The sequence below is a fragment of the Coptis chinensis genome, chromosome 3 (assembly GCF_015680905.1).
Source record: "Coptis chinensis isolate HL-2020 chromosome 3, ASM1568090v1, whole genome shotgun sequence".
Classification (NCBI taxonomy): Eukaryota; Viridiplantae; Streptophyta; class Magnoliopsida; order Ranunculales; family Ranunculaceae; genus Coptis; species Coptis chinensis.
The window spans coordinates 110,652,231-110,673,709 of NC_141458.1; the positions used below are offsets into that span (position 1 = coordinate 110,652,231).

At 33.8% G+C, this 21,479-nt stretch overlaps 1 protein-coding gene across 1 annotated transcript; it reads right to left on the bottom strand.

Moving 5' to 3' along the window:
* Nucleotides 1-1,091: 1,091 nt before the first annotated feature.
* Nucleotides 1,092-2,170, bottom strand: LOC147512939 (WAT1-related protein At5g47470-like). The gene is made up of 4 exons (XM_086599505.1): nucleotides 2,042-2,170; nucleotides 1,683-1,844; nucleotides 1,445-1,596; nucleotides 1,092-1,228 (listed from the first exon to the last, which is right to left on the bottom strand). The coding sequence occupies exons 1-4, from the start codon at nucleotides 2,111-2,113 to the stop codon at nucleotides 1,099-1,101; spliced, it is 516 nt and encodes a 171-aa protein (XP_086455631.1). The 5' UTR covers nucleotides 2,114-2,170; the 3' UTR covers nucleotides 1,092-1,098.
* Nucleotides 2,171-21,479: the final 19,309 nt, after the last annotated feature.

The window sequence follows — 21,479 nt, forward strand, 5'->3', positions numbered from 1 at the left end:
ATTTGTTTACATGTTTTTATAAAATATGTTTCAGAACCTCTCTCTTTAGTTAGATACACAAAATTTAGTGAAAGTAATTGTATTTTGGCGTGCACATATATTATATGACTCAGATACGACTCAGATATCTATACTCAATTTATACTCAATTGTTGAAAACTGGGTGCCACATAGATGATTGAATTGAATGAGGATTCCACATAACACTGGCCCCTATCATTCTTTTAGAGGAAAACTTTGGGTCCTTCACGAATTTAGATCTTGAGATTGTAAAATTGTAATTGATATCTAAAATCTCAAGACAAAAAGTGTCTTTTAGTGAAGTGGCATGTATGCAACTCACAAGTAATTTCCTCTGTTCAAACTCTGTTTGTTTGTCACTTTGCTAGCAAGTTATCTTTGCTGTTTGTTTGTTATCTGCTGGTGGGAGCTGTACAGTATGATTGGTTCAACAAATTGGGCCTGACCAAACCGGCCAATTCACCAGCACAAAATGCCTGGAAGCTTTAACTGTCCACGTCCTTTCTGTTTGCATAGCACAAAATTGGTCTTGTCGTCTAAACTCTTTTTGATACATCTATCATACATGTTTTTTCAGGCAGTCATCTGTTTTCCCTTCCTAAATTTTTTTCTTCCCGTGGAGAAATTTATTGTATTAGGGTCGTAAGGTTTCAGAAATTAGAGTTCTAACTAACTAAAATATCACATATTCATGTTGAACCCCATCACAAGGATGGATTTTCCAAATTTAGGCATTAAGGGCGTAACTGCATAAGGCTAGAGTCAATGATCATGCTAAGTGTTTGTTTGCCTCTTTTTAATGATCTAACTCTTACGAAGGTTTGTAAGTTTGATCAACTTTTAATAAAACAGGTGGGGGTCTGCATTAAGCCCTTAACTCATAACCGTTTCAAAAAAAAAAAAAGTCTTTTTGTACGAAGGAAATGTGGACTTTGAAGAAGTAGGATACAAGTAAAAAAGTTAAGAAAATCAGCTACATAAGGAAAACAAAATGAATAGTTTACAAGAGGCTTCTCTACATAACACGATTTTGTTTTCTTTCATGTTCTACAAGACTACAACAATTTGGTATTTCATCTAACTTAGAAGTGGCTTTTTTTCATCGTGAACTTTTAGTGATTCTTCATCCTCCAAAACAAAATACTCCCTTCTTTTAGCCCATAGCAAACAATAGAGGCCACTGAACATTAGGAACATTCCAAACAAGCTGCAATAAAAATGAAAAATTTTGATTGCTAGAAAGAACCAATGTATTAGAATCTGTCAAAAAAACCTAGTCCCATAAACGCTATATATTTCCACAGACAAAAAAAGACGTACATCGGTTGAGCCTAAATCCTAATTAATCCTTGTGTCAAGGTTAAGTCATATGTGTGTGTTAGATTGTTAGAAAATTTTCAGATTACAGTTTTGCATTGACTACCTTCCCGGGGAGATAGATTCTCCTAATGTGATGGCAGAAAGAATGACAGAGAAAACAGTTACAATTGGGCTGAAGGTTGAGACAAAAACAGGGCCTTTCTTCTTCATTGCCCATGTCTGAAAACTAGTGCATGCTCCACTCACTGCACCTCCCTGCGTATCAAAAACTTCAGTGAATTCTCACTAATGTACTACAATATATAAGGAGAGAATCATGAATAAAAAAGGTTTGTTCTTACCATTAGAGCATAGCCAACGAGATCTTTTCCACTCACAAGTGGTGTACCGATTTCCAAGTTGTGCTTTTGAACCAATTGTACAACTGCAGTTATAATTGCACCTACAAACGCTGTTACTGCACTAAGGGAAATTGGTGCTGGAAAATCGCCCAAAGTTGCAGCCTGTGAATAAAACACATATTCACACATACTGATCAGAATATAATATATTAAATAAACAGTATATTTATGTTAACTTGAAATTAGAAAACCTAATTATGCTAGAGAGGTTAATATTGCGAAAAATCCTCTAGTCACTGTAACAGGGAGCCCCCTAAACTGTTGAGCAATATCTAATAAGTTTGAAAAAATTGCTGTACCTGTAAAACAAACGGTACAAGATAAAACAAAGATGGCGCCCATGAGATATATAGTCCCAATGACTTTGCCATGATCAACAAGATCTGATTAAGCTTTTATTGCTTTAGCAGTAGTAGAGTGCAATAAGCTCATTGAAATGGCTCCAACAGTGCAGATTAGAGTACCCGTAATCTTGACTACACCATACATACACTTCACATTGACCCTTTCAAACCTACAAGAAAAAAATGATAGCACTGAATCATAATTGTATAGTTTGCTTATTAGGCACCAAGGGTACTGCTGACTTAGTTGGTACCCACCATGAGTGTGGAATACATTTTTGTCTAATGTGATACATTCTTATGGGTATCCCATTCTTATATAATCAAACATTTTTGTAGGTTAGATGATATACTTCTTGAGTAATAATGCCAAGGAACATATACATCTTGAAAGAATTGTCTCTAAACACCCAACTGAACTCCTTACCTCTCATACTTATACTGATAAAAGAATGTATATTTTCGTAAGTTTGTCTTTAAACAAATTAAATATTTAACTTGCTATTCAACTTGTACAAAAAAAGAAAGAATTAGGTTGTGTTAGAGCTACTTTGAACTCGAATACACACCAATCGAGGCTGTCTTGTAATTAAATTAACTAATTACCTGAGCACCCAAGCAATGATGAAGATGAAACCTGGAGCAAGGTTGGGCATGGCAGTAGCAAGTGTAGGAGAGGTTTTCTTAACACCATTTAGCAACAGGACTTGAAACAATGTGACCCTAAAAAACAAGGGGCCATAATCCTCCCATTAAATCTGCTCTAAGGAGTGATAAACCATTTCAGTCCATCAAAAAATAAAAATACATTCAACACGATAATTATTTTAAAGGAACGATTTTCATAATTAACATAATTCTGTAAAATTCTTACCCTCCAAACGATAACAAAGTTTAAACTGTGCCATCAACTTTAAACTGAATTCCATAGGCCAAAGTTTCCTGTAACACACAAAATTAAATCATGTCAACATCAATTCTCACAATTTGGTATAAAAGCGTGTCCTGCATTATATTACATCAAATAACATTATGCCTTGGACCCCGTCTAGTATGGGATGCAGGGCACAAAGAAACAGAATCAAAGAAGGGTAGGTGCAAAATGTACATGTTTCTACGATAAACAAATATCAAAACAATGAAATGAATGTAAGGGAAAATGGTGGAGCAAACCTTTCGAAACAAATGGAGAGAGGAAAAAGGAAGAATTGAAGGAGATGGCAAGACTTCCATAGATGGTGAGAAAAAGAGGGGTGAGACCTATAGACATTAAATGACTTGTAAACACAGCATAAACAACATATACAAATTGTGTGCTTACTAGGGCCAACACGATCGCAAGTTCCTCAAGGAACTCCATCGTGAATGACCGGAACATCTCTACAAATGCTTCTTCCACCTCTTCTTCATCTTGATCTTCTTAGTCTTAACCTTGTTCTTAATACTCTTGTTTGTTTGACTTCTTTCGTTCTTTCCTTTAGTTTTTGCCAGAGATATTTTCCTAGTTCTGTTTCTGTAACTCTGACTAACTACCACCTCTCTTGCCCTTGTAATTCGGAAGAAAAGAATTCCGTGTGTGAAATGAGTCTCTTTTGTAAGACAGTTAACGATCTTTGTTATGTCTTCATTTTCATTGGTTTTGTGTTCTGTAAAGGTGTATTTTAGTTATACCTTACATATGAGGTTAGGAGGAGAAAGGATTTGAATGGAGAAAGATCGAGTTCGTTGTTGAGCGAACTGTTTACATATCTATCTCTCGATTCTTGGGGGAGAGAAGAATCAGGTCTGACGTAGTTCATATAGGGGGTATTTATAGTTGAGCATGAAGATTTGCTTAACACGTGTACTGACGAGTACAGATGTGTGGTTGAGATCAGGGATGCGTGTAGGGCTGGTGTTGGTAGGAATTCCGTAATTATGGAGAGTGGTTGTAGTAGTTCATATATTGCGGTAATAGGTTGTCCTAGTAATGATTGCATCTGGACAAAGGATAACGTCATGAGATAAAACGCTCTGCGTGAGGATGTGCGAGTTGATCTGTTCTAGAACGATCTCGTAGCTCGGATGTGTGAGCTAATAAAATAGGTCGCTCTGAAGGCAGTTCGGGGAACGAAGTCAGAGGTCGGTATGGTATTTTCGTAATGCTTATCACGTGTTTGATATTCCTGAATGAGAATATCACTCCCTCACATATGTTCCTTGTTTTAAGGTGGAAATAGAGTTGGTCATCTAGTCGAGCTATTTGTGAGTAACTCGAGCTCAGCTCCTCGAAAACTAGATTCAAACTCATCTGCACAAAAGTATGAGTCGAGTTTGAGCTTAATTTAAAGCTCATTCTAAATAGCGAGTAGTTCGAGTTCGAGTAGCTCGTAGCTCGTGAGCTATTCGAGCCGAGTAGCTCGCGAGCTATTCTTTTTATAATCCCATACGTATTATATAATTTATAATTTATACATCATTTTATACTTTATACCCAACTATAATTTACAATTTATACTAGTTTTAATGTTTTATATACATATTTTTTTGCTCGAGTTCGAGTTCAAACAAGCATAACTGAACCTGAGCTCGAAGTGTAAAACGAGCTCGAGCCGAGTCGAGCTCGAACTATTAGTAAAACTAGACGAGTCGAGCCTGAGCTTCAATATTAAGCTCGAATGCGAGTTCGAGTCAAGTTCGAATTGAACTTCTACATGTGCAAGTCGAGCTCGAGTATAGCAAAACTCGACTTGGGTAGCTCGATGACCAGCCCTAGGTGGAAATGTCTATTTTAAATGCTAATCATTTCAGTTAAGATTCCTTGGTTCCAGTATCAATGCTTAGATCATCTTTGCTTGAACAGCCTTCACCAAATCCAATACAAAATGTTTGCCTCAAATTTAACTCCAACACTTGATGCCTCCACAACCTAGAGATGCTCTTTAACCAAACTTCAAACGTACGGGCAAATTGAAGTACTCAACCAAATGTGGTTGGCGTTTAGCAAAGAGGGAGACGCCATTTCCGGTTTCATGGATTGGCTTAAAACATTTTGTACTATCTACCCTGTATAGACAGAGTAAAGAAAACCAAATCTGTGTGACAGGACTGACAGCATATTTCTAAGGTGAGCTAAGGTGAGTGCCACTTTTCTTATTTAAGAACGAGTTTGCCCAAATGCATATTGTATTATCTATCGAATTTAATATAACTTCTTGATTTTAGTTTGTGTGCATTGGGCAGTCTTTTAATAAGAGAAACCATGAACACGCATATATCAAATGTATAGGCACCTAAGAGGCTAAGAGTCTAAGATTATAAGAGGAAAATGCATATTTCACTTGTTAATATATATATATGGCCTATTAGTTTTGGAATTTTAAATTTTCAATAATAGCTAAATAGGGTTCCTTATTTTCATTTTTTTATTCTTTATGATAATTGAAATTCATTGATGGAGTTAAAAACTTAAAATGCGAGAACGCAAATTGAAAAAGTATTCAAGAGGTAAGGAAGGCCAAGCTGTTAATTGGTACTCCAATTCCAACAACTTTTCGAACCCGTCCTACGAACGGGTGCCGTTATATTAAATTATTTTAAAAAATATTAGCAATTATGCAGAGCTATGAGATATAGATGAAAATTATATTAATCACTCATTCAAATTTCTTGCATCACTCTCAATAAAAAGAAAACACCAAACATTGATAAAACCTATCGACTTCTTTTAGTTGTTAGGTTTAATAATTGAAGTTTGATGAAAATGTTCAATGTGGCGAAGATGATATTGAAACTACTTGAATTAGCAAGACACTCTCAATCATAATAAAAGAATTATGATAAACACAATTTAAAATTCAAAACTATACTTGTCGAGACATTATATTCCCCCTACAAATAATACAACTATGTTTCGAGGATAGTTCAATGTATTTGCATCAAGTTTCCAATTTTCTGTTAATTATTCATTGATGTTAGTTCAATGTAGTTATTGCATCTAGTTTCCGATTTCCCATTAATTATTCTTTGAGATTAGTTCAATGCAGTTGCATCAAGTTTCTGATTTTCCGTTAATTATTCTTTGAGGTTAATTCAGTACAGTTGTATCAAGTTTATGAATTCTCGTTAGTTATTCATTAAGGTTAATTTAGTGCAATTGCATCCCGTTTTCGATATTTCGTTAATTAGTTTTTGAGATTAGTTCATTGCATTTCCATCCAGGTTTCAATTTATCGTTAATTACTCTTTCATATTAGTTCAATACATCTGCATCCAGTTTCTGATTTCCAGTTAATTATTTTTAAAGGTTAGTTCGATGTTCAATGCATTTGCATCTAGTTTCAAATTTATGGTTATTTATGCTTTGAAGTTAGTTCGACCAGTTACATCCGATTTCTGATTTATTGTCAACTATTCTTTGAAGTTATTTCAATGCATTTGTATCAAGTTTATGATTTCCCGTTAAATATTCCTCAAGATATTGCATCCAATTTTTTATTTACCATTAGTTAATCTCTTATTTTAGTTTAATGTAGTTGCATCCAATTTCTGATTTTATGTTAATTATTCTTTGAGGTTAGCTCAATGTAGTTGCATCCAATTTTTTATTTCTAGTTAATTGTTCTTTGAGGTTAGTTCAATCCATTTGCATCAAATTTCCGATTTCTCGTTAATTATTTTTTGAGGTTAGTTCAATGTAGTTGCATCAAATTTATGATTTCTTATTAATTATTCATTGAGATTAGTTCAGTGCAGTTGCATCCATTTTTCGATATTTCGTTAATTAGTCTTTGAGATTAGTTCATTGCATTTGCATACAATTTCTGACTTCCTGTTAATAACTCTTTGAGGTTAGTTCAATATATCTCAGATCTAGTTTTGATTATTTATGCTTTGAGGTTAGTTCGATGCAATTACATCCAGTTTCTGATTTTTCGTTAACTATTCTTTGAGGTTATTTCAATGTATTTGCATCTAATTTCTGATTTCCCGACAATTATTCTATGAGATTAGTTCAACACAGTTGCATTCAGTTTTTTATTTTCTGTTAATTATTTTTTGAGATTAGTTCAATAGATTTGCATCCAGTTTCTGATTTCCCGTTAATTATTATTTGAAGTTTATTTGATGTATTTGCATACCATTCCAATTTCCCGTTAAATATTTTTCAAGGATTTGCATCCAATTTATAATTTATCGTTAGTTATTCTCTGACGTTAGTTTAATGCAGTTACATCCAGTTTCTGATTTTTAGTTAATTACTTTTTTAGTCTGGTTTAATGTATTTGCATAAAATTTCCGATTTCCTGTTAATTACTCTTTTAGCTCAGTTCAATGTATTTGAATCCAGTTTCCGATTTTCTTTTAATTATCCAATGTGGTGTGTAATACCAACTTCAAACAGGACATAAAAATAAATTATATATGTTTCATTTACTATGTGGGATTATAAAAAATTATCAAGTTCGATTTCCGTTAATTATTCTTTTTGAATTATACATGACTCACTATGTGGGATCTTCAAAGATTATCTACTTAACGATGTGATGTTATATTAATTATTCTGAAATATATTTGCAACTATATATGCAAAACTATTATATATGAATATTATATTGATCACTCATCCAAATTTCTTATAACGTGAAAACCCCACTATCCATTTAAAAAAAAAAAAACTTACCCTTGATAAAAGCCATTTAACTTCATTTTCTTGTTTAATAATAGAAGTTTGATTGAAGTTTTGTGAGATTGCCTAATAAGGCGAAGTTCATTGAAGCTACTTAAATAGCAAGGCATTCCCAATCATACAAAAAGAGATAAGATAAACACTATTTTAAATGCAAAACTATATTTATTGAGATATTATTCCCACAACATATAACTCAACTATGTTTTGAGGTTAGTTCAATGCATTTGCATCCAGTTTCTGATCTTCAATTCCGTTATTTATTTTTTGATGTTAGTTCAATGTAGTTGAATTTAGTTTCCGATTTCTCGTTATTTATTTTTTGAGGTTAGTTCAATGCATTTACATCCAATTTCCAATTTCCAATTTCCTATTAATTGTTCTTCTAGGTTAGTTCAATATATTTGCATCCAATTTTCGATTTTATTTAATATTATCAAGGTTTGATGCAAATGCTCAAACCTTGATAAAACATATTGACTTCTTTTAGCTGTTAGGTTTAACAATTGAAGTTTGATTGAAGTTTTATGAGAATGCTCAATGTGGTGAAGATGATATTGAAACTACTTAAATAGTAAGACACTCTCAATCATAATAAAAGAATTATGATAAATACTATTTAAAATGCAAAACTATACTTGTTGAGACATTATATTCCCCCTACAAATAATACAATTATGTTTCGAGGTTAGTTCAATGCATTTGCATCAAGTTTCCGATTTTCTGTTAATTATTCATTGAGGTTAGTTCAATATAATTATTGCATCTAGTTTCCGATTTCCCATTAATTATTTTTTGAGGTTAGTTCAATGCAGTTGCATCAAGTTTTTGATTTCTCATTAATTATTCTTTGAGGTTAATTCAGTACAGTTGCATCAAGTTTATAATTTCTTGTTAGTTATTCATTAAGGTTAATTTAGTGCAGTTGCATCCAGTTTTTTATGTTTATTTAATTAGTTTTTGAGATTAGTTCATTGCATTTCTATCTAGGTTCCAATTTCTCATTAATTACTCTTTCATATTAGTTCAATACATCTGCATCCAGTTTCTGATTTCCAGTTAATTATTTTTAGAGGTTAGTTCGATGTTCAATGCATTTGCATCTAGTTTCAAATTTCTGGTTATTTATGCTTTGAAGTTAGTTCGACCAGTTACATCCGATTTCTAATTTCTAGTTACCTTTCTTTGAGGTTATTTCAATGCATTTGTATCAAGTTTTTGATTTCCTGTTAAATATTCTTCAAGATATTGCATCCGATTTCTGATTTACCATTAGTTAATATCTGATTTTAGTTTTATGCAATTGCATCCAGTTTCTGATTTTCTGTTAATTATTCTTTGAGGTTAGCTCAATGTAGTTGCATCCAATTTCCGATTTATAGTTAATTGTTCTTTGAGGTTAGTTCAATATCAAGTTTTCGATTTCCAGTTAATTATTTTTTGAGGTTAGTTCAATGTAGTTGCATCAAATTTATGTTTTCCTGTTAATTATTTATTGAGATTAGTTTAGTGCAGTTGCATTCATTTTTCAATATTTCGTTAATTAGTCTTTGAGATTAGTTCATTGCATTTGCATACAGTTTCTGACTTTTCGTTAATAACTCTTTGAGGTTAGTTCAATATATATACATCAACCATCAATATATATATATATATATGCATCCAATTTTTTATTATTTATGCTTTGAGGTAATTAGTTCGATGCAATTACATCTGGTTTCTGATTTTTTGTTAACTATTCTTTGAGGTTATTTCAATGCATTTGCATCTAGTTTCTGATTTTTTGTTAACTCTTTTAATTATCCAATGTGGTGTGTAATATCAACTTCAAACAGGATATAAAAATAAATTATGTTTGATTTACTATGTGGGATCATAAAAAATTATCTAGTTCTCGATTTCCAGTTAATTATTCTTTAAATTATACATTACTCACTATGTGGGATCTTCAAAGATTATCTACGAATGTGTGATGTTATATTAATTATTCTGAAAAATATTTGCAACTATATATGCAGAACTATTATATATGAATATTATATTTATCACTCATCCAAATTTCTTATAACGTGAAAACCCCACTATTCATTAAAAAAAAAACTCACCCTTGATAAAACCCTTCAACTTCATTTTGTTGTTTAATAATAGAAGTTTGATTAAAGTTTTGTGAAATTGCCTAATAAGGCGAAATTCATATTGAAGCTACTTGAATAGCAAGGCATTCCCAATCATATGAAAAGAGATAAGATAAACACTATTTTAAATGCAAAAATATACTTATCGAGACATTCCTATAACATATAACACAACTATATTTTGAGGTTAGTTTAATGATTCCTTCAATTGGTGATCAAATTAAGGTCAACATAGATGGGGCGCTTCTAGAGGGAACCCAGGTCTAGCTAGGTTGGGTGGATCCTTTAGAAATGTTCATGGTGATTTTGTCTTACTCTTGAACAAGGGGTATCGGAATTGCAGACAACTATACAGCCGAGTGCATGGTTATATTGGAGAGTGTGGAGCTTGCCCTTTCAAAAGGATGAAGCAATCTCTGGGTGGAATCAGATTTAGCGGCCAATATCCACGCCTTTTTTAACTCATGGGGAATCCCTTGGCAACTCCTATGTAGATGGAAAATTTGTACGACGAAGGTACAAAACTTGAATGTGTAGCACAACTGGAGAGAGGCTAACCTAGTCGCAGACCAGGAGGCAAAATTTGGATCGTTCTTAGTTGAGAATGAGGCTTTTGTATCAAATGGCAGACCCCCATGGCTATATGAATGGGAGGTTCCATATGGTTGCTATTTTAGAATATCTTGAACCTACATCGTATAGCATGTAGGTTCCACCACTCCTGTACAGTTCTTTTATTTCGTTTCTTTCCTTAATTCAATTTACACTTACCGAGCAAAAAAAAATGTTAGTTTAATGCATTTGCATCCAATTTATGATTTTCAATTCCATTATTTATTTTTTTATGTTAGTTCAATGCAGTTGCATTTAGTTTTCGATTTCCCGTTATTTATTTTTTGAGATTAGTTCAATGCATTTGCATCAAATTTCCTATTAATTGTTCTTTGAGGTCAGTTCAATGAATTTGCATCCAATTTTCGATTTCCCGTTAATTATTCTTTGAGATTATTTTAATGCATTTGCATCTAGTTTTTGATTTCTCGCTTATTATTCGATAAGGTTGCATTTGCATTTAGTTTCCGATTTCCCGTTAATTATTGTTTGAGGTTAGTTCAATGAATTTGCATCCAGTTTTCGATTTTCCATTAATAATTTCTTGAGGTTAGTTCAATGCATTTGCATCCAGTTTATTTTTTGAAATTAGTTCAATGCAGTTGCATTCGGTTTCCGATTTCCCATTAATTATTATTTAAAATTAGTTCTACGCATTTGCATCTTGTTCCCAATTTATAGTTAATTTTTCTTTTATATTAGTTCAATGCAGTTGCATCCAGTTTCTGATTTCCCATTAATTTAATCATTGAAGGTTAGTTCAATGCATTTCCAACCAGTTTTCGATTTTCCAACAATTATTTTTTTATGTTAATTCGATGTATTTGCATCAAAGTTTTGATTTACCGTTAATTATTCTTTGAGGTTAGTTTAATGCAGTTGTATCCATAGTTCGATTTCCCATTAATTACTTTTTAAGATTAGTTTAATGTTTTCATTTGTATCAAGTTTCCAATTTTCCGTTAAATATTATTTGAGGTTAGTTCGATGCATTTGCATCCAGTTTTCGGTTTCCCATTAATTGTTTTTTGAGCTTAGTTTCATATAGTATTATATATATTTTAAAATATTTGTCATTATTGGTTTGCCATTATTTTTTTTTTTAATTTTTTTTATACATGTGAACTTGCATTAGAATGAATGCAAAATTTTATATTATATGTTTTGTGATGTTATTTTTTATATAATTTATTAGTCTCTTATTTTTTCGTAATTAGCCAAAGAGTTTTACAAATATTGGAGACTCTGTGAATGCTCAAAAAATAGAGCCAAGAGAGTAGAGCTATAATATATATGTAAGGATACCAGCTAATCCGATACAATACAAACTAAATGGGCTTCATTCGGGCCGTAGATTGGATTATTATAGACTATGCTAGGGGTGTAAATGTGTAATTGGGTGGACTATATATGAAATGCCAATTGCCATAGATTCTTGTCTTCTTGGGCCAAAATGTTCGGCCTATTCATGGGCTGAATGTCTAACACACACGCCTGAGATCTGAGTATCATTATGTTGCGTTCAAATCAGATCTTTTCAATCAGCAATCAAGATATGAATCTTCTGATGCTCAACTAACATTACATTTTATCTACTAAATTAAATTTATAGTAACCCATACAAAGGACTAGGGGGCTCATTAATTAACCTATTAATTATTAAACTGTACGGTATGAAACTATGAATAAAATCGTCCTGGATTTTTCAGTCTAGGAAACTCGGTACCCCTCTTCAAATTTACAAATAGTTGACCATGGAGAAAAATTAAGAAGCAACAGCTATGGAGTAGATGATAATGAGAATGTCTCAGATCATAGGAACATGCTACACAATCCTGTATTCACATGACAAGATTGTGGACTCCAACATATATCTTGTAATTAGTGTTCACAACAAAATGGAAGGCTCAGAGGAAGCTTGCTTGTGCTTTCGGTTCATATTTTTAGCTACACCACGCATACTGTGTATATTCTTAATCCACCACACGATTGGTTGGTCCCTTCCACTTAGGACATGTCATGTCTTATAAAAAAAAAAAAAAAAAATGTCACGTTGTAGACTCGTTTAGGGGGTGTGCACGGGTCGGTTCGGGTTGGGTTTGGGTCTAAACCAACAATCGAACCGACCCTATCAGTTTATACTTTTTTGTAACCGAACCGAACCGAGCCAAACTAATTTCCAGCCGAATTGATACCCGAACCAAATTGACTGGATTACAGTTTAACCGATGTTAACCGACCTGAACCGACCGGTTTTTACATATTTTTAAATTAAATCAATTAAATATATGTATTATAATATATATTATATATATCGGGTCGGTTTGGTTTGGATTGGATTTGAAACTAAATCAATAACCGAACTGACTCTATCGGTTTTCAAATATACTTAACCAAACCAAACCAACTCATAAGCATAACCAATCCGAAACCTACCGATTCGATTCGGTTCGATCGGTTTTGTCGGTTCGGCCAGTTTTATGCACACCCTAGACTTGTTATACCTAAAATAGTAATGATTTTGATCTACAAGGCAAAAAATATCAGTATTCAACCATATATCGTACCTTTAACTTTCTAATCAGCTAGGGGTGATTCCGTGACCTACTAGGGGTGATTTCGGGATTTCAGAAAAATTTCCAAAAAAATTCGGATTTATACTTTTTTTCCGAATTCAAAAATTTTAGAAAATCGAAAAAAAATTAGAAAATTTGGAATCGGCAAAATTCGAAAGGAAATCGGAAATTTAAATCATATAATCGGATGCTCTTTTAGGCAAACCATCTTTATCCAGTTAATACATTAATTTAGCAATCATTTTAAACATATTAATGTAGTAATTTAGTAAACAACTTTGACCTTTCAACATGTTCATTCAACAAGTCTTTTCAATATGTTAATGCATTAATATATATATATATATATATATATATATATATATATATATATCAGCTGGAAAGGTTGACAACCGAAAATCTAACAACAACCTTACAAATAAAACTCATCATTGGATCACCCAATCTAAATTAGAAATCAAAGGCCCAAATATTGCCTTAACTAAATAGAACAGGGGTATTTTGATAAATTACTTTCTTTCTCTCCCAATTTTCATTTCTATTTTGGGATCAAAACCCTTACTTTCTCGCTCTCTCTCTGTCCAAAAATCGAAAATTTCCATTTTAACTATCAAAAATCAAAATCAAACCGAACCCAAAACAAATGCCTCTCCTCCAACAAACTATTCTATTTCACGTACCCAAATTTGAAATCAAGAGATCCCAAAACCCCCTATTTTCAATTTTCAGCACCCAAATTTGAACATTTTCAATTTGTGGACACTGAAGGAGACATTATGGAGGAGGAGGATGAAGATGGTAACAAAGACGAAGATGAGAAGACAATGAAGAGGAAGGTATATATGGACGAAGACTGATGATCATGGTGTGCTTGAATGGTATATCTCAAAGTTTACATTTGTGAGCCCTGGAACTCTACTCTGTAAACCTGACAGTTTCATCAAATTGTGTATTCTAACAATGCAACCGTTCTAGGACATAGCTTAGAAAAGAGAATATTCCCAAGAAGAGGTTCTTCAAACTGTGGTATTCGAGGGTTTGATGATGAAGAAGGTTGTAGGTAATGCGGTAAGATTAGGAGTATGTAATCAAAAGTATCATCATCATGAGATTCTTGAACTGTTGAAGGCGTACCAACAAAAGATGTGTACTCAAGGTTTCAGTATTGGGTCCAAAGATTGATGTAAGATTAAGAAATTGTTGTATGTTTACATTGCAGCTAATGAACATTGAAGCTTCTTAAGTTGTATATTAGTTGTTTGTGTAAACAAATGCATTTAACTTCTCTTAGATTAATGATGTTTCAGTTTTTCTGGATCTCTATTTGGTCTGCACATCCACTAACTTCTCAAAGTTCATAGAATTTGTGTTAGGAGATGATTTGGGGGAGCAGATATGGTCTTTTTGTTTTCATATATTATTAGCCTATTAATCTATTGTTCACAGTATTAACTTCCGTGGTTGGTATATACATTTTTGCAGTTTTAACTTCCGCGGTCAACCCTTACCCAATGCTTGATGAATCTGATCGAGCTCCTAAGCTTCCTAAAGATAGGGACATAGGGCCTGATGTTGATTGTATGATTGAAAAATAAATGATAGTTCACTTTTAAATTGCATTTCCCTGAACGTGTGGTTCCTTCAAAGGTTCACTTTGTTTGTGCCTTGACACTATATAACAAAGAAAGTTTATAAATGACAATGTATAAGTTGTCCAACAAGAGTATGAACATTCATTGTTCATAGTCCAACAAGAGTATGAACATTCAGTGTTCATAGTCCACTAGGAGTATGAACACTAAATGTTTATGGGTCAATTTGAGATACCCCCCCTGTTATCTCTTCCACCTCATTACCTTCACATACTACTTCAAACACTTCACCATCCCCAATTGAAAATCTTTTAGGAGGCACAACAACAAATTCCACAAATAAATTCAAAAACCCAGTATCATGACTATCATCAACATCAGAATCCTTCACAAACATCATACAATCACTGTCATTCTTTATACTTAGTCTATCCCCATTTAAGCAATATATTAGGTCACCACCAATCTCAAGTTCATAATGAAATGGGTTCGGGACAAGCATAAGAATCAATGCATTCAATCGAACCAAGCACAAATTTTTTGCATCAACATTGAAAATGCAATAATCAGACCCATTAATATAATCTTTAGCAGTAGTCACTATAGTCAATGAATTTTCCCCCATGGTGCACCCTCATTTGTATCTTGGGCAATGGAGTTTCAACAATTCAATTCAACTCAAAGATCTAGTTTATCATTTCTCATCTCAATCATAATTAAAACAAACATCTACATCACAAGTTCAAAAGAAAACAAGATATGTATACTATGAACGAAAACTATTTCTATCTACTCTCTTAATAATCATTATTCTTAACTCTGCTTGCATCATTATCCTTAACTCTGACATAACTCAAAACTCTGACACCCTTAACTCTGACATAACTCAAAACTCTGACAAACCTCAACTTGTAGCAGTATCCTTAATAATAGACCACGAAAACGCAATCAATAACCAAAAATACTTACATTTCACAGATTATATATTCTTTTTCTCCGGACAATTTCTCGAGTCATGGTTAGCAATCTTTCCACAATTTCTACACATTCTTCCTGGATTGTTTAGGGCTATCTCCCTAGGGGATTTAAATCTCTCCGCGATCTTCTTTCTCCCTTTTGTTTGAGAAATATTAGGATTCAAAATCAATATCTGAAATAAAGATTTGAAAGTCAGAATGAAATAAATATTAATATCAAATTAAACATTAAACCTATATCAAATTAAACATTAAAATCAATTAACCTGTGAGGTATCAATCGAAGGCTCTTCAACTGGAGGCTCTTCATTATCTGCGACTCCTTCGGAAGTTTCATTCAACTTTGAAACTCCAATAGCCATTTCACCCATCTTTTCTATAAAATATGAATAAGCCTGAACAGTATTCCCTGTATCGTAAGTCACTTGAGAAGCAACATTGATACAATGAGCCACTCTCAAAGGTTCATGGTTTTCATGCCCGACCACTAATCCAGTATCAAACTCCACTCTATACGTGTTTGCCTTTTGCATCCACCGCTTCAAAAGAAAATGCCTTGGAATCTCTTCGATCTCGTAACGCTGAAAAAGCTTTAACATGTGACCACAAAGTAACCCCATAAACTGAAAATGCTTACATTCACAGTCTCCCTCTAAGGTTCTTCTATTGAAACTCACTTTCCAAACGGACTTCTTCTGCGGGTCTCTAAATTTCACCATGTAGCTTCCGGTTCCATTTTTGACAATCTCGTCCCCATCAAATTTGTACTCCATCTTTGCCTTCTCTAATTGCTCCTTAAATTTATTGAATGGATTAATTGTATAGACCTTCCCAAAGATGCATAAGGAAAAAGCATCTTTAGGCACAATTAAGTGAACTATGCTCGGTCGCGTAATCGTAATCTCTTTCATTCCTAGCAATCAAAGCCAAAGACCTCTCATTACCATGTACAAACTCCATCAGCCTAGTTGTCGAATTTACGAATTGGTCATAATGAGAATTCATCGATTCACTTCTCCCAGTCGTATGCATACTAGCAAAAAATGTGTCACTGAGATAACAAGGCACCCATTTCTCTCGTATATTATACATTTCTATCAACCAAGGATTTTCAGACAACTCATTATTCTCTATTATTGTACACCATCTTCTTTCAAAATCACTAATCCTATACGAGAAAGAAATAGTGTTCTTCAAGTCAGTTACCAATGTCTCAATTTTAGTAAATGACAGCTTCTCTTGAAATTTTTGCATAATATGCCAAAGACAGTAACGATGGCAAGTATCAGGGAACACTTTGGCAAAAGCTGTAGTCATCGCTCTATCCTGGTCAGTGATGATTGTCGTTGGCGCACGACCACCCATGGCTACAAGCCAGACCTTAAATAGCCATATGAATGTATCTTCTGTCTCATCAAGTAACAATGCGCAACCAAACTGAATCGACTGCATATGATGGTTGACTCCAGTAAAAGGGGCAAAAGGCATAGAGTATGTATTGGTACGATATGTGGTATCAAAAGAGACAACATCCCCAAAATACTCATACTGCACTCGAGACCTCCCATCCCCAAACAGTCCCATTTTGATCTAGATCAATGGCGTAGTAGAACTGGGGATTCTCGACACTCTTCTGCATAAAATAGTTAAGCACGGCAGTTGCATCACCTTCTTTAGGCATTTTTCTGGTCGAACCGTAATGATGGTTCCAGCAATCCCTCTTTGTAAACCTAAGTTCTTCCCCATTAAAAACAGCTGCAACTTTGCCGACTGGTAAATCATTTTCACCAAAAAATTCAGTCAACCTCTTCGCCGCTTCAGGCATATTTTTGTTTGATCTCATGCAATTTCTCTTTACTGGACTAACCAAACCGTGGCTATGGTCATTTTCAGCGCAACTTACATAGTATATATCTTCGTGTTTTCTTTTCGTAACACGCATTCTAGCGGGGCAACTACACCTGATAGTGCTAGTATTTCTAGAAACACCCACTTCTCCCACTTCTCTCTTGTTATGGAGCCATTCACGAGAGCAAACCATTAAACAGTCCGTAGCCAAATCCACACCGCTTTTTTTCCGATCCGTCGATCGAACATGAGTCTCAAATCCCTCTTGTTGACCATATTGTTTGTAGTAAGTATTTGCGTCGTCAACACTACTAAAAACCATACCTACAAACGGAGCAACTAGTTTATGCATTTCTCTATCCGGGGATTTATTAGAAGAAGACCCAACAACTACGTCTTCTTCTATACCGATAGCTATATTTTCTGCCATTGACTCCAATATTATACACGTATTTCGGTTTGATTAAATTATTTAATCAAAAGATTCAAATGTAAAATCAATTATTCACAAAGCTCTATTAAAGTTGATTTTTAGAATTTCAATTTTGGGTTTGATTTTGGGTTTGATTTTTGGGTTTGATTTTGGGTTTGATTTCAGTAGTGGAGGAGAGAGTTAGAGCGCGCGAGAAGGTAAGAGTTTGTTTTGGGTTCGGTTTGATTTTGATTTTTTATAGTTAAAATGGAAATTTTCGGTTTTTGGAGAGAGAGAGAGAAGGTAAGGGTTTTGATCGCAAAATAGAAATAAAAATTGGAAGAGAAAGAAAGTAATTTACCAAAATACCCCTGCTCTATTTAGTTAAGGCAATATTTGGGCCTTTGATTTCTAATTTAGATTGGGTGATCCAACGGTGAGTTTCGGTTGTAAGGTTGATGTTAGATTTTCGGCTGTCAACCTATCTGGCCCGTATATATATATATATACACACATTCTCTCTCCTCACCATATCACTCCATTTTGCACCTCAAGCAATATGATTGGCTCCTAAAAAATCGGATGGAATAATAATTAGTGACACCTCTCCAGATTTGTTTAAATCTCCCTAATATATTCTTAATTTTCTATGGACTCCTCAAAATTTTTTTTTTTAAATAGCAAATTAAATAAACCTTATACAAATTCTACCGAAAACCTAATTTTTCTCCTGAAGCTACGATTTCTCTTATCTTCTTCCCTACCAAGCAAGAGTTCACAATAGCCCCACTACTTCATCGAGCCAAACTGCTAGCCATGACACAAAAATTGTACACCTCAATTCAACAGCCCCTTTTCTCTCCTCGCCTATGCCCATTTCTCGAATCTCACTCTCACCCTTCCATCATCACAATGACCAGCAAAGACCCGAATCTCGATGCCACCTTTGACAAAAAATGAGACCTTTCATGATCCGCAGGTGATTAAGCTACAAGTAGATTTAAAGAATTGAAGGATCATAAACTCACATAGTTCTATACTCCACAGAGTTCTTCAATGCGCACTAAAGGAACCCATCATCTCTCGCCCACGTCTGTCCTCATGGCTTCCGCTTCAGGTAATGGCATAACACACTCAGATCTATGGCAAGATATACTATTTATGCAAAAATGATAAATAAGACAAGAGTAGCTTGCAAGAAATTCTGTTTAAAAACCTGACAGCAAAAAATAGTAATTGACATACTAGATAAAATAAATTATAGCTTAGACCACAGAAAGTCTGAAACTCTCTTTTCCTTATTTCTTCACCTGACTTATCAGTATGGACTGATTCCATAAATAAAGAAACATACACGAAATTGTTTGTTCAGGTACAGATGTTTATCCCAGTTTAATTGATTTGTAAAAAAAATTTAGCATATTTATTTCACATCTATTCTTGATTTTTTGGGGTTTTGGAAAAACCTAATTGTGTTTTCTTTGTTGAAAGACATTTCCCAACTGCCATAATTAGTGGAAGGTCTAGAGACAAGGTACAATACTTCTAATTTAATTTACAGCAATTTTGGCAATTCGGCAACTTGGCATAATAGCTTCATATTATACTAAATTGTTTTAGTGGATAGGAACACTAGGTTATTGTTGATAACGACTATAGAACATATTGCACAAGGACTCAACATTTTCTCAATAGTAGGTTTGATGTGTTAATGTCAGCCACAAGAGGATGATGAGTTTAAAGGTGGTCTTTTATTCTTTTTTAAAGTTATTTTGTTAAGAAATACATGGGCAGAGTGATACAAACATATATTAAATACAGGGGTATATCCCCTTGAAATATAGGATGGTGTGTGAGTGTACCATTAGAAAGTCTCTGCTGTTATGGAGCTTATTCTGTTCATAGCAATTCTTAGTATATATAAGACTCAGACAAATAAAAGAGGGCAATATCTTTTATTTTCTTTTTTGATTTCCCCCCAATCTAATTCAGTCTAAAGAATAAGTGGCTGAACATTGAATTGAAAGAAAAATGAAAACAGATTCATTGGGCGTTTTCCTTCACTCACCCACCTAACTCTTGGGTTTCGAAAGGGATTTCTCCCATACCCCTCAATCAATGGACACCATATGGATACTAAAATACACTACACTCAGGTTTACATCTCTCTCTATTTCACTCTGTCTTTTGGTTTATTTTGGTTTATTGCATGTAGTTATAATGTGACTTTGTTATGTTTTCTTTTGCTGTCTTAGTTCCTCTCTTTGAGGAACATTCATTCCACACTAATTAGGCCTCATGCAAGTTTCTTTCTTCGGATGTTTTCTTTGTCTATGGCGTTGCTGGAGGTTCATATATCTTAATATCTGTGAAGTTAGCTTTGATTTTTATATGATGGTGTCTTTTACCCTCTAAATGTTTAACCAATGTGATTTTTACAAAATTGCATTAGTGAATGTTAATGAGAGTCTATCTATTGGGTCTGTGATTCCGTTATTCTTATCATCTTATTACTGCCATTTGTTACTTCGACTCAGTAGTATGCATTTTGTTACACTCATATTACTGCACAGTACTACATTACTTCGACTCTTGGTGGTTGTTGCATGCATTATACCTTTGTTGCAGTGGGAATGGATAAGTCTTTGATGTCAAAGGATAAATTATCAAAAGAATTCGTGCATAATCAAGATTTTGAGATGAAAAACCCAAACAATTTTGCGGACACAATAAGAAAGGTTCGGGGATGCACATTCCGAGAATTACGAAAAGCTTTATAAACTACCTAAAGATGCAGAGAAACCTCTTTAAGTGAACTTACAAAGTCAACAAAATTTTGCAGAGTTGCTCAATTTGAAAGACAAACATAAGTGGTTAGATAAGAGTTTGGTCAGCTCCTAGATAACTGAGCAGTCTTTTCGAATAAAAATAAACTAGAAGCTATTGGGAAAGTTGTAAAATGTCAAGTTATAAACATTCCTAGACTATAAAGACCTGGCATTGTCATCCATGAGAATGGCGAGCTGATGATACTAGCCTAACCTCTAACTAATTCTTAAAAAAAGTTTCGGAGGACATGAGAGGTGGCTGGGTGGCACTGGACAGTGGACATGTCTGGATATATAATTTTTAAGCCTATCCTCACAAGTGGTATTCATGTCATTTTACAAAAAGTATTCTCTTGGATATAGGGATATAGAGAGAGAGAGAGAGAGAGAGAGAGAGAGAGAGAGAGAGTTGTTTGAGGTTGGTGTTACAATAAGAAGAAGAAAGCAAAGGCAACAATCAAGTGAGATCGAGCTCTCTTTCTACCTCCTGACTTCTCCTTAATTTTTAGCATTTAACTTAAAAAGGATCTAAAACCAACTAAAAAATTTGAGTACAATTACTTGGATGTAGTGTGTTTTCTTTTTACTTTTTAAGTCAAAACTAGAGTAAAACTTTTCAATTTTTTTTTGTTGTATAATCTGGCATTCTGGGGTTGAAAAACCCGTGGCTAACTAGGACTCAAAACGAAAGTGAGAGGCAAAGTAAATCAACCTGAAATTTTATGTAACCCCCGAGATTAGTTAA

Coding starts and splice junctions, on each gene's coding strand:
- LOC147512939 (XM_086599505.1), bottom strand. CDS start 2,113: ATGGCAAAGTCATTGGGACTATATATCTCATGGGCGCCATCTTTGTTT. Junction 1,845..2,041: donor TTGTACCGTTTGTTTTACAG/GTACAGCAATTT, acceptor TTTTATTCACAG/GCTGCAACTTTGGGCGATTT. Junction 1,597..1,682: donor TCGTTGGCTATGCTCTAATG/GTAAGAACAAAC, acceptor TTTGATACGCAG/GGAGGTGCAGTGAGTGGAGC.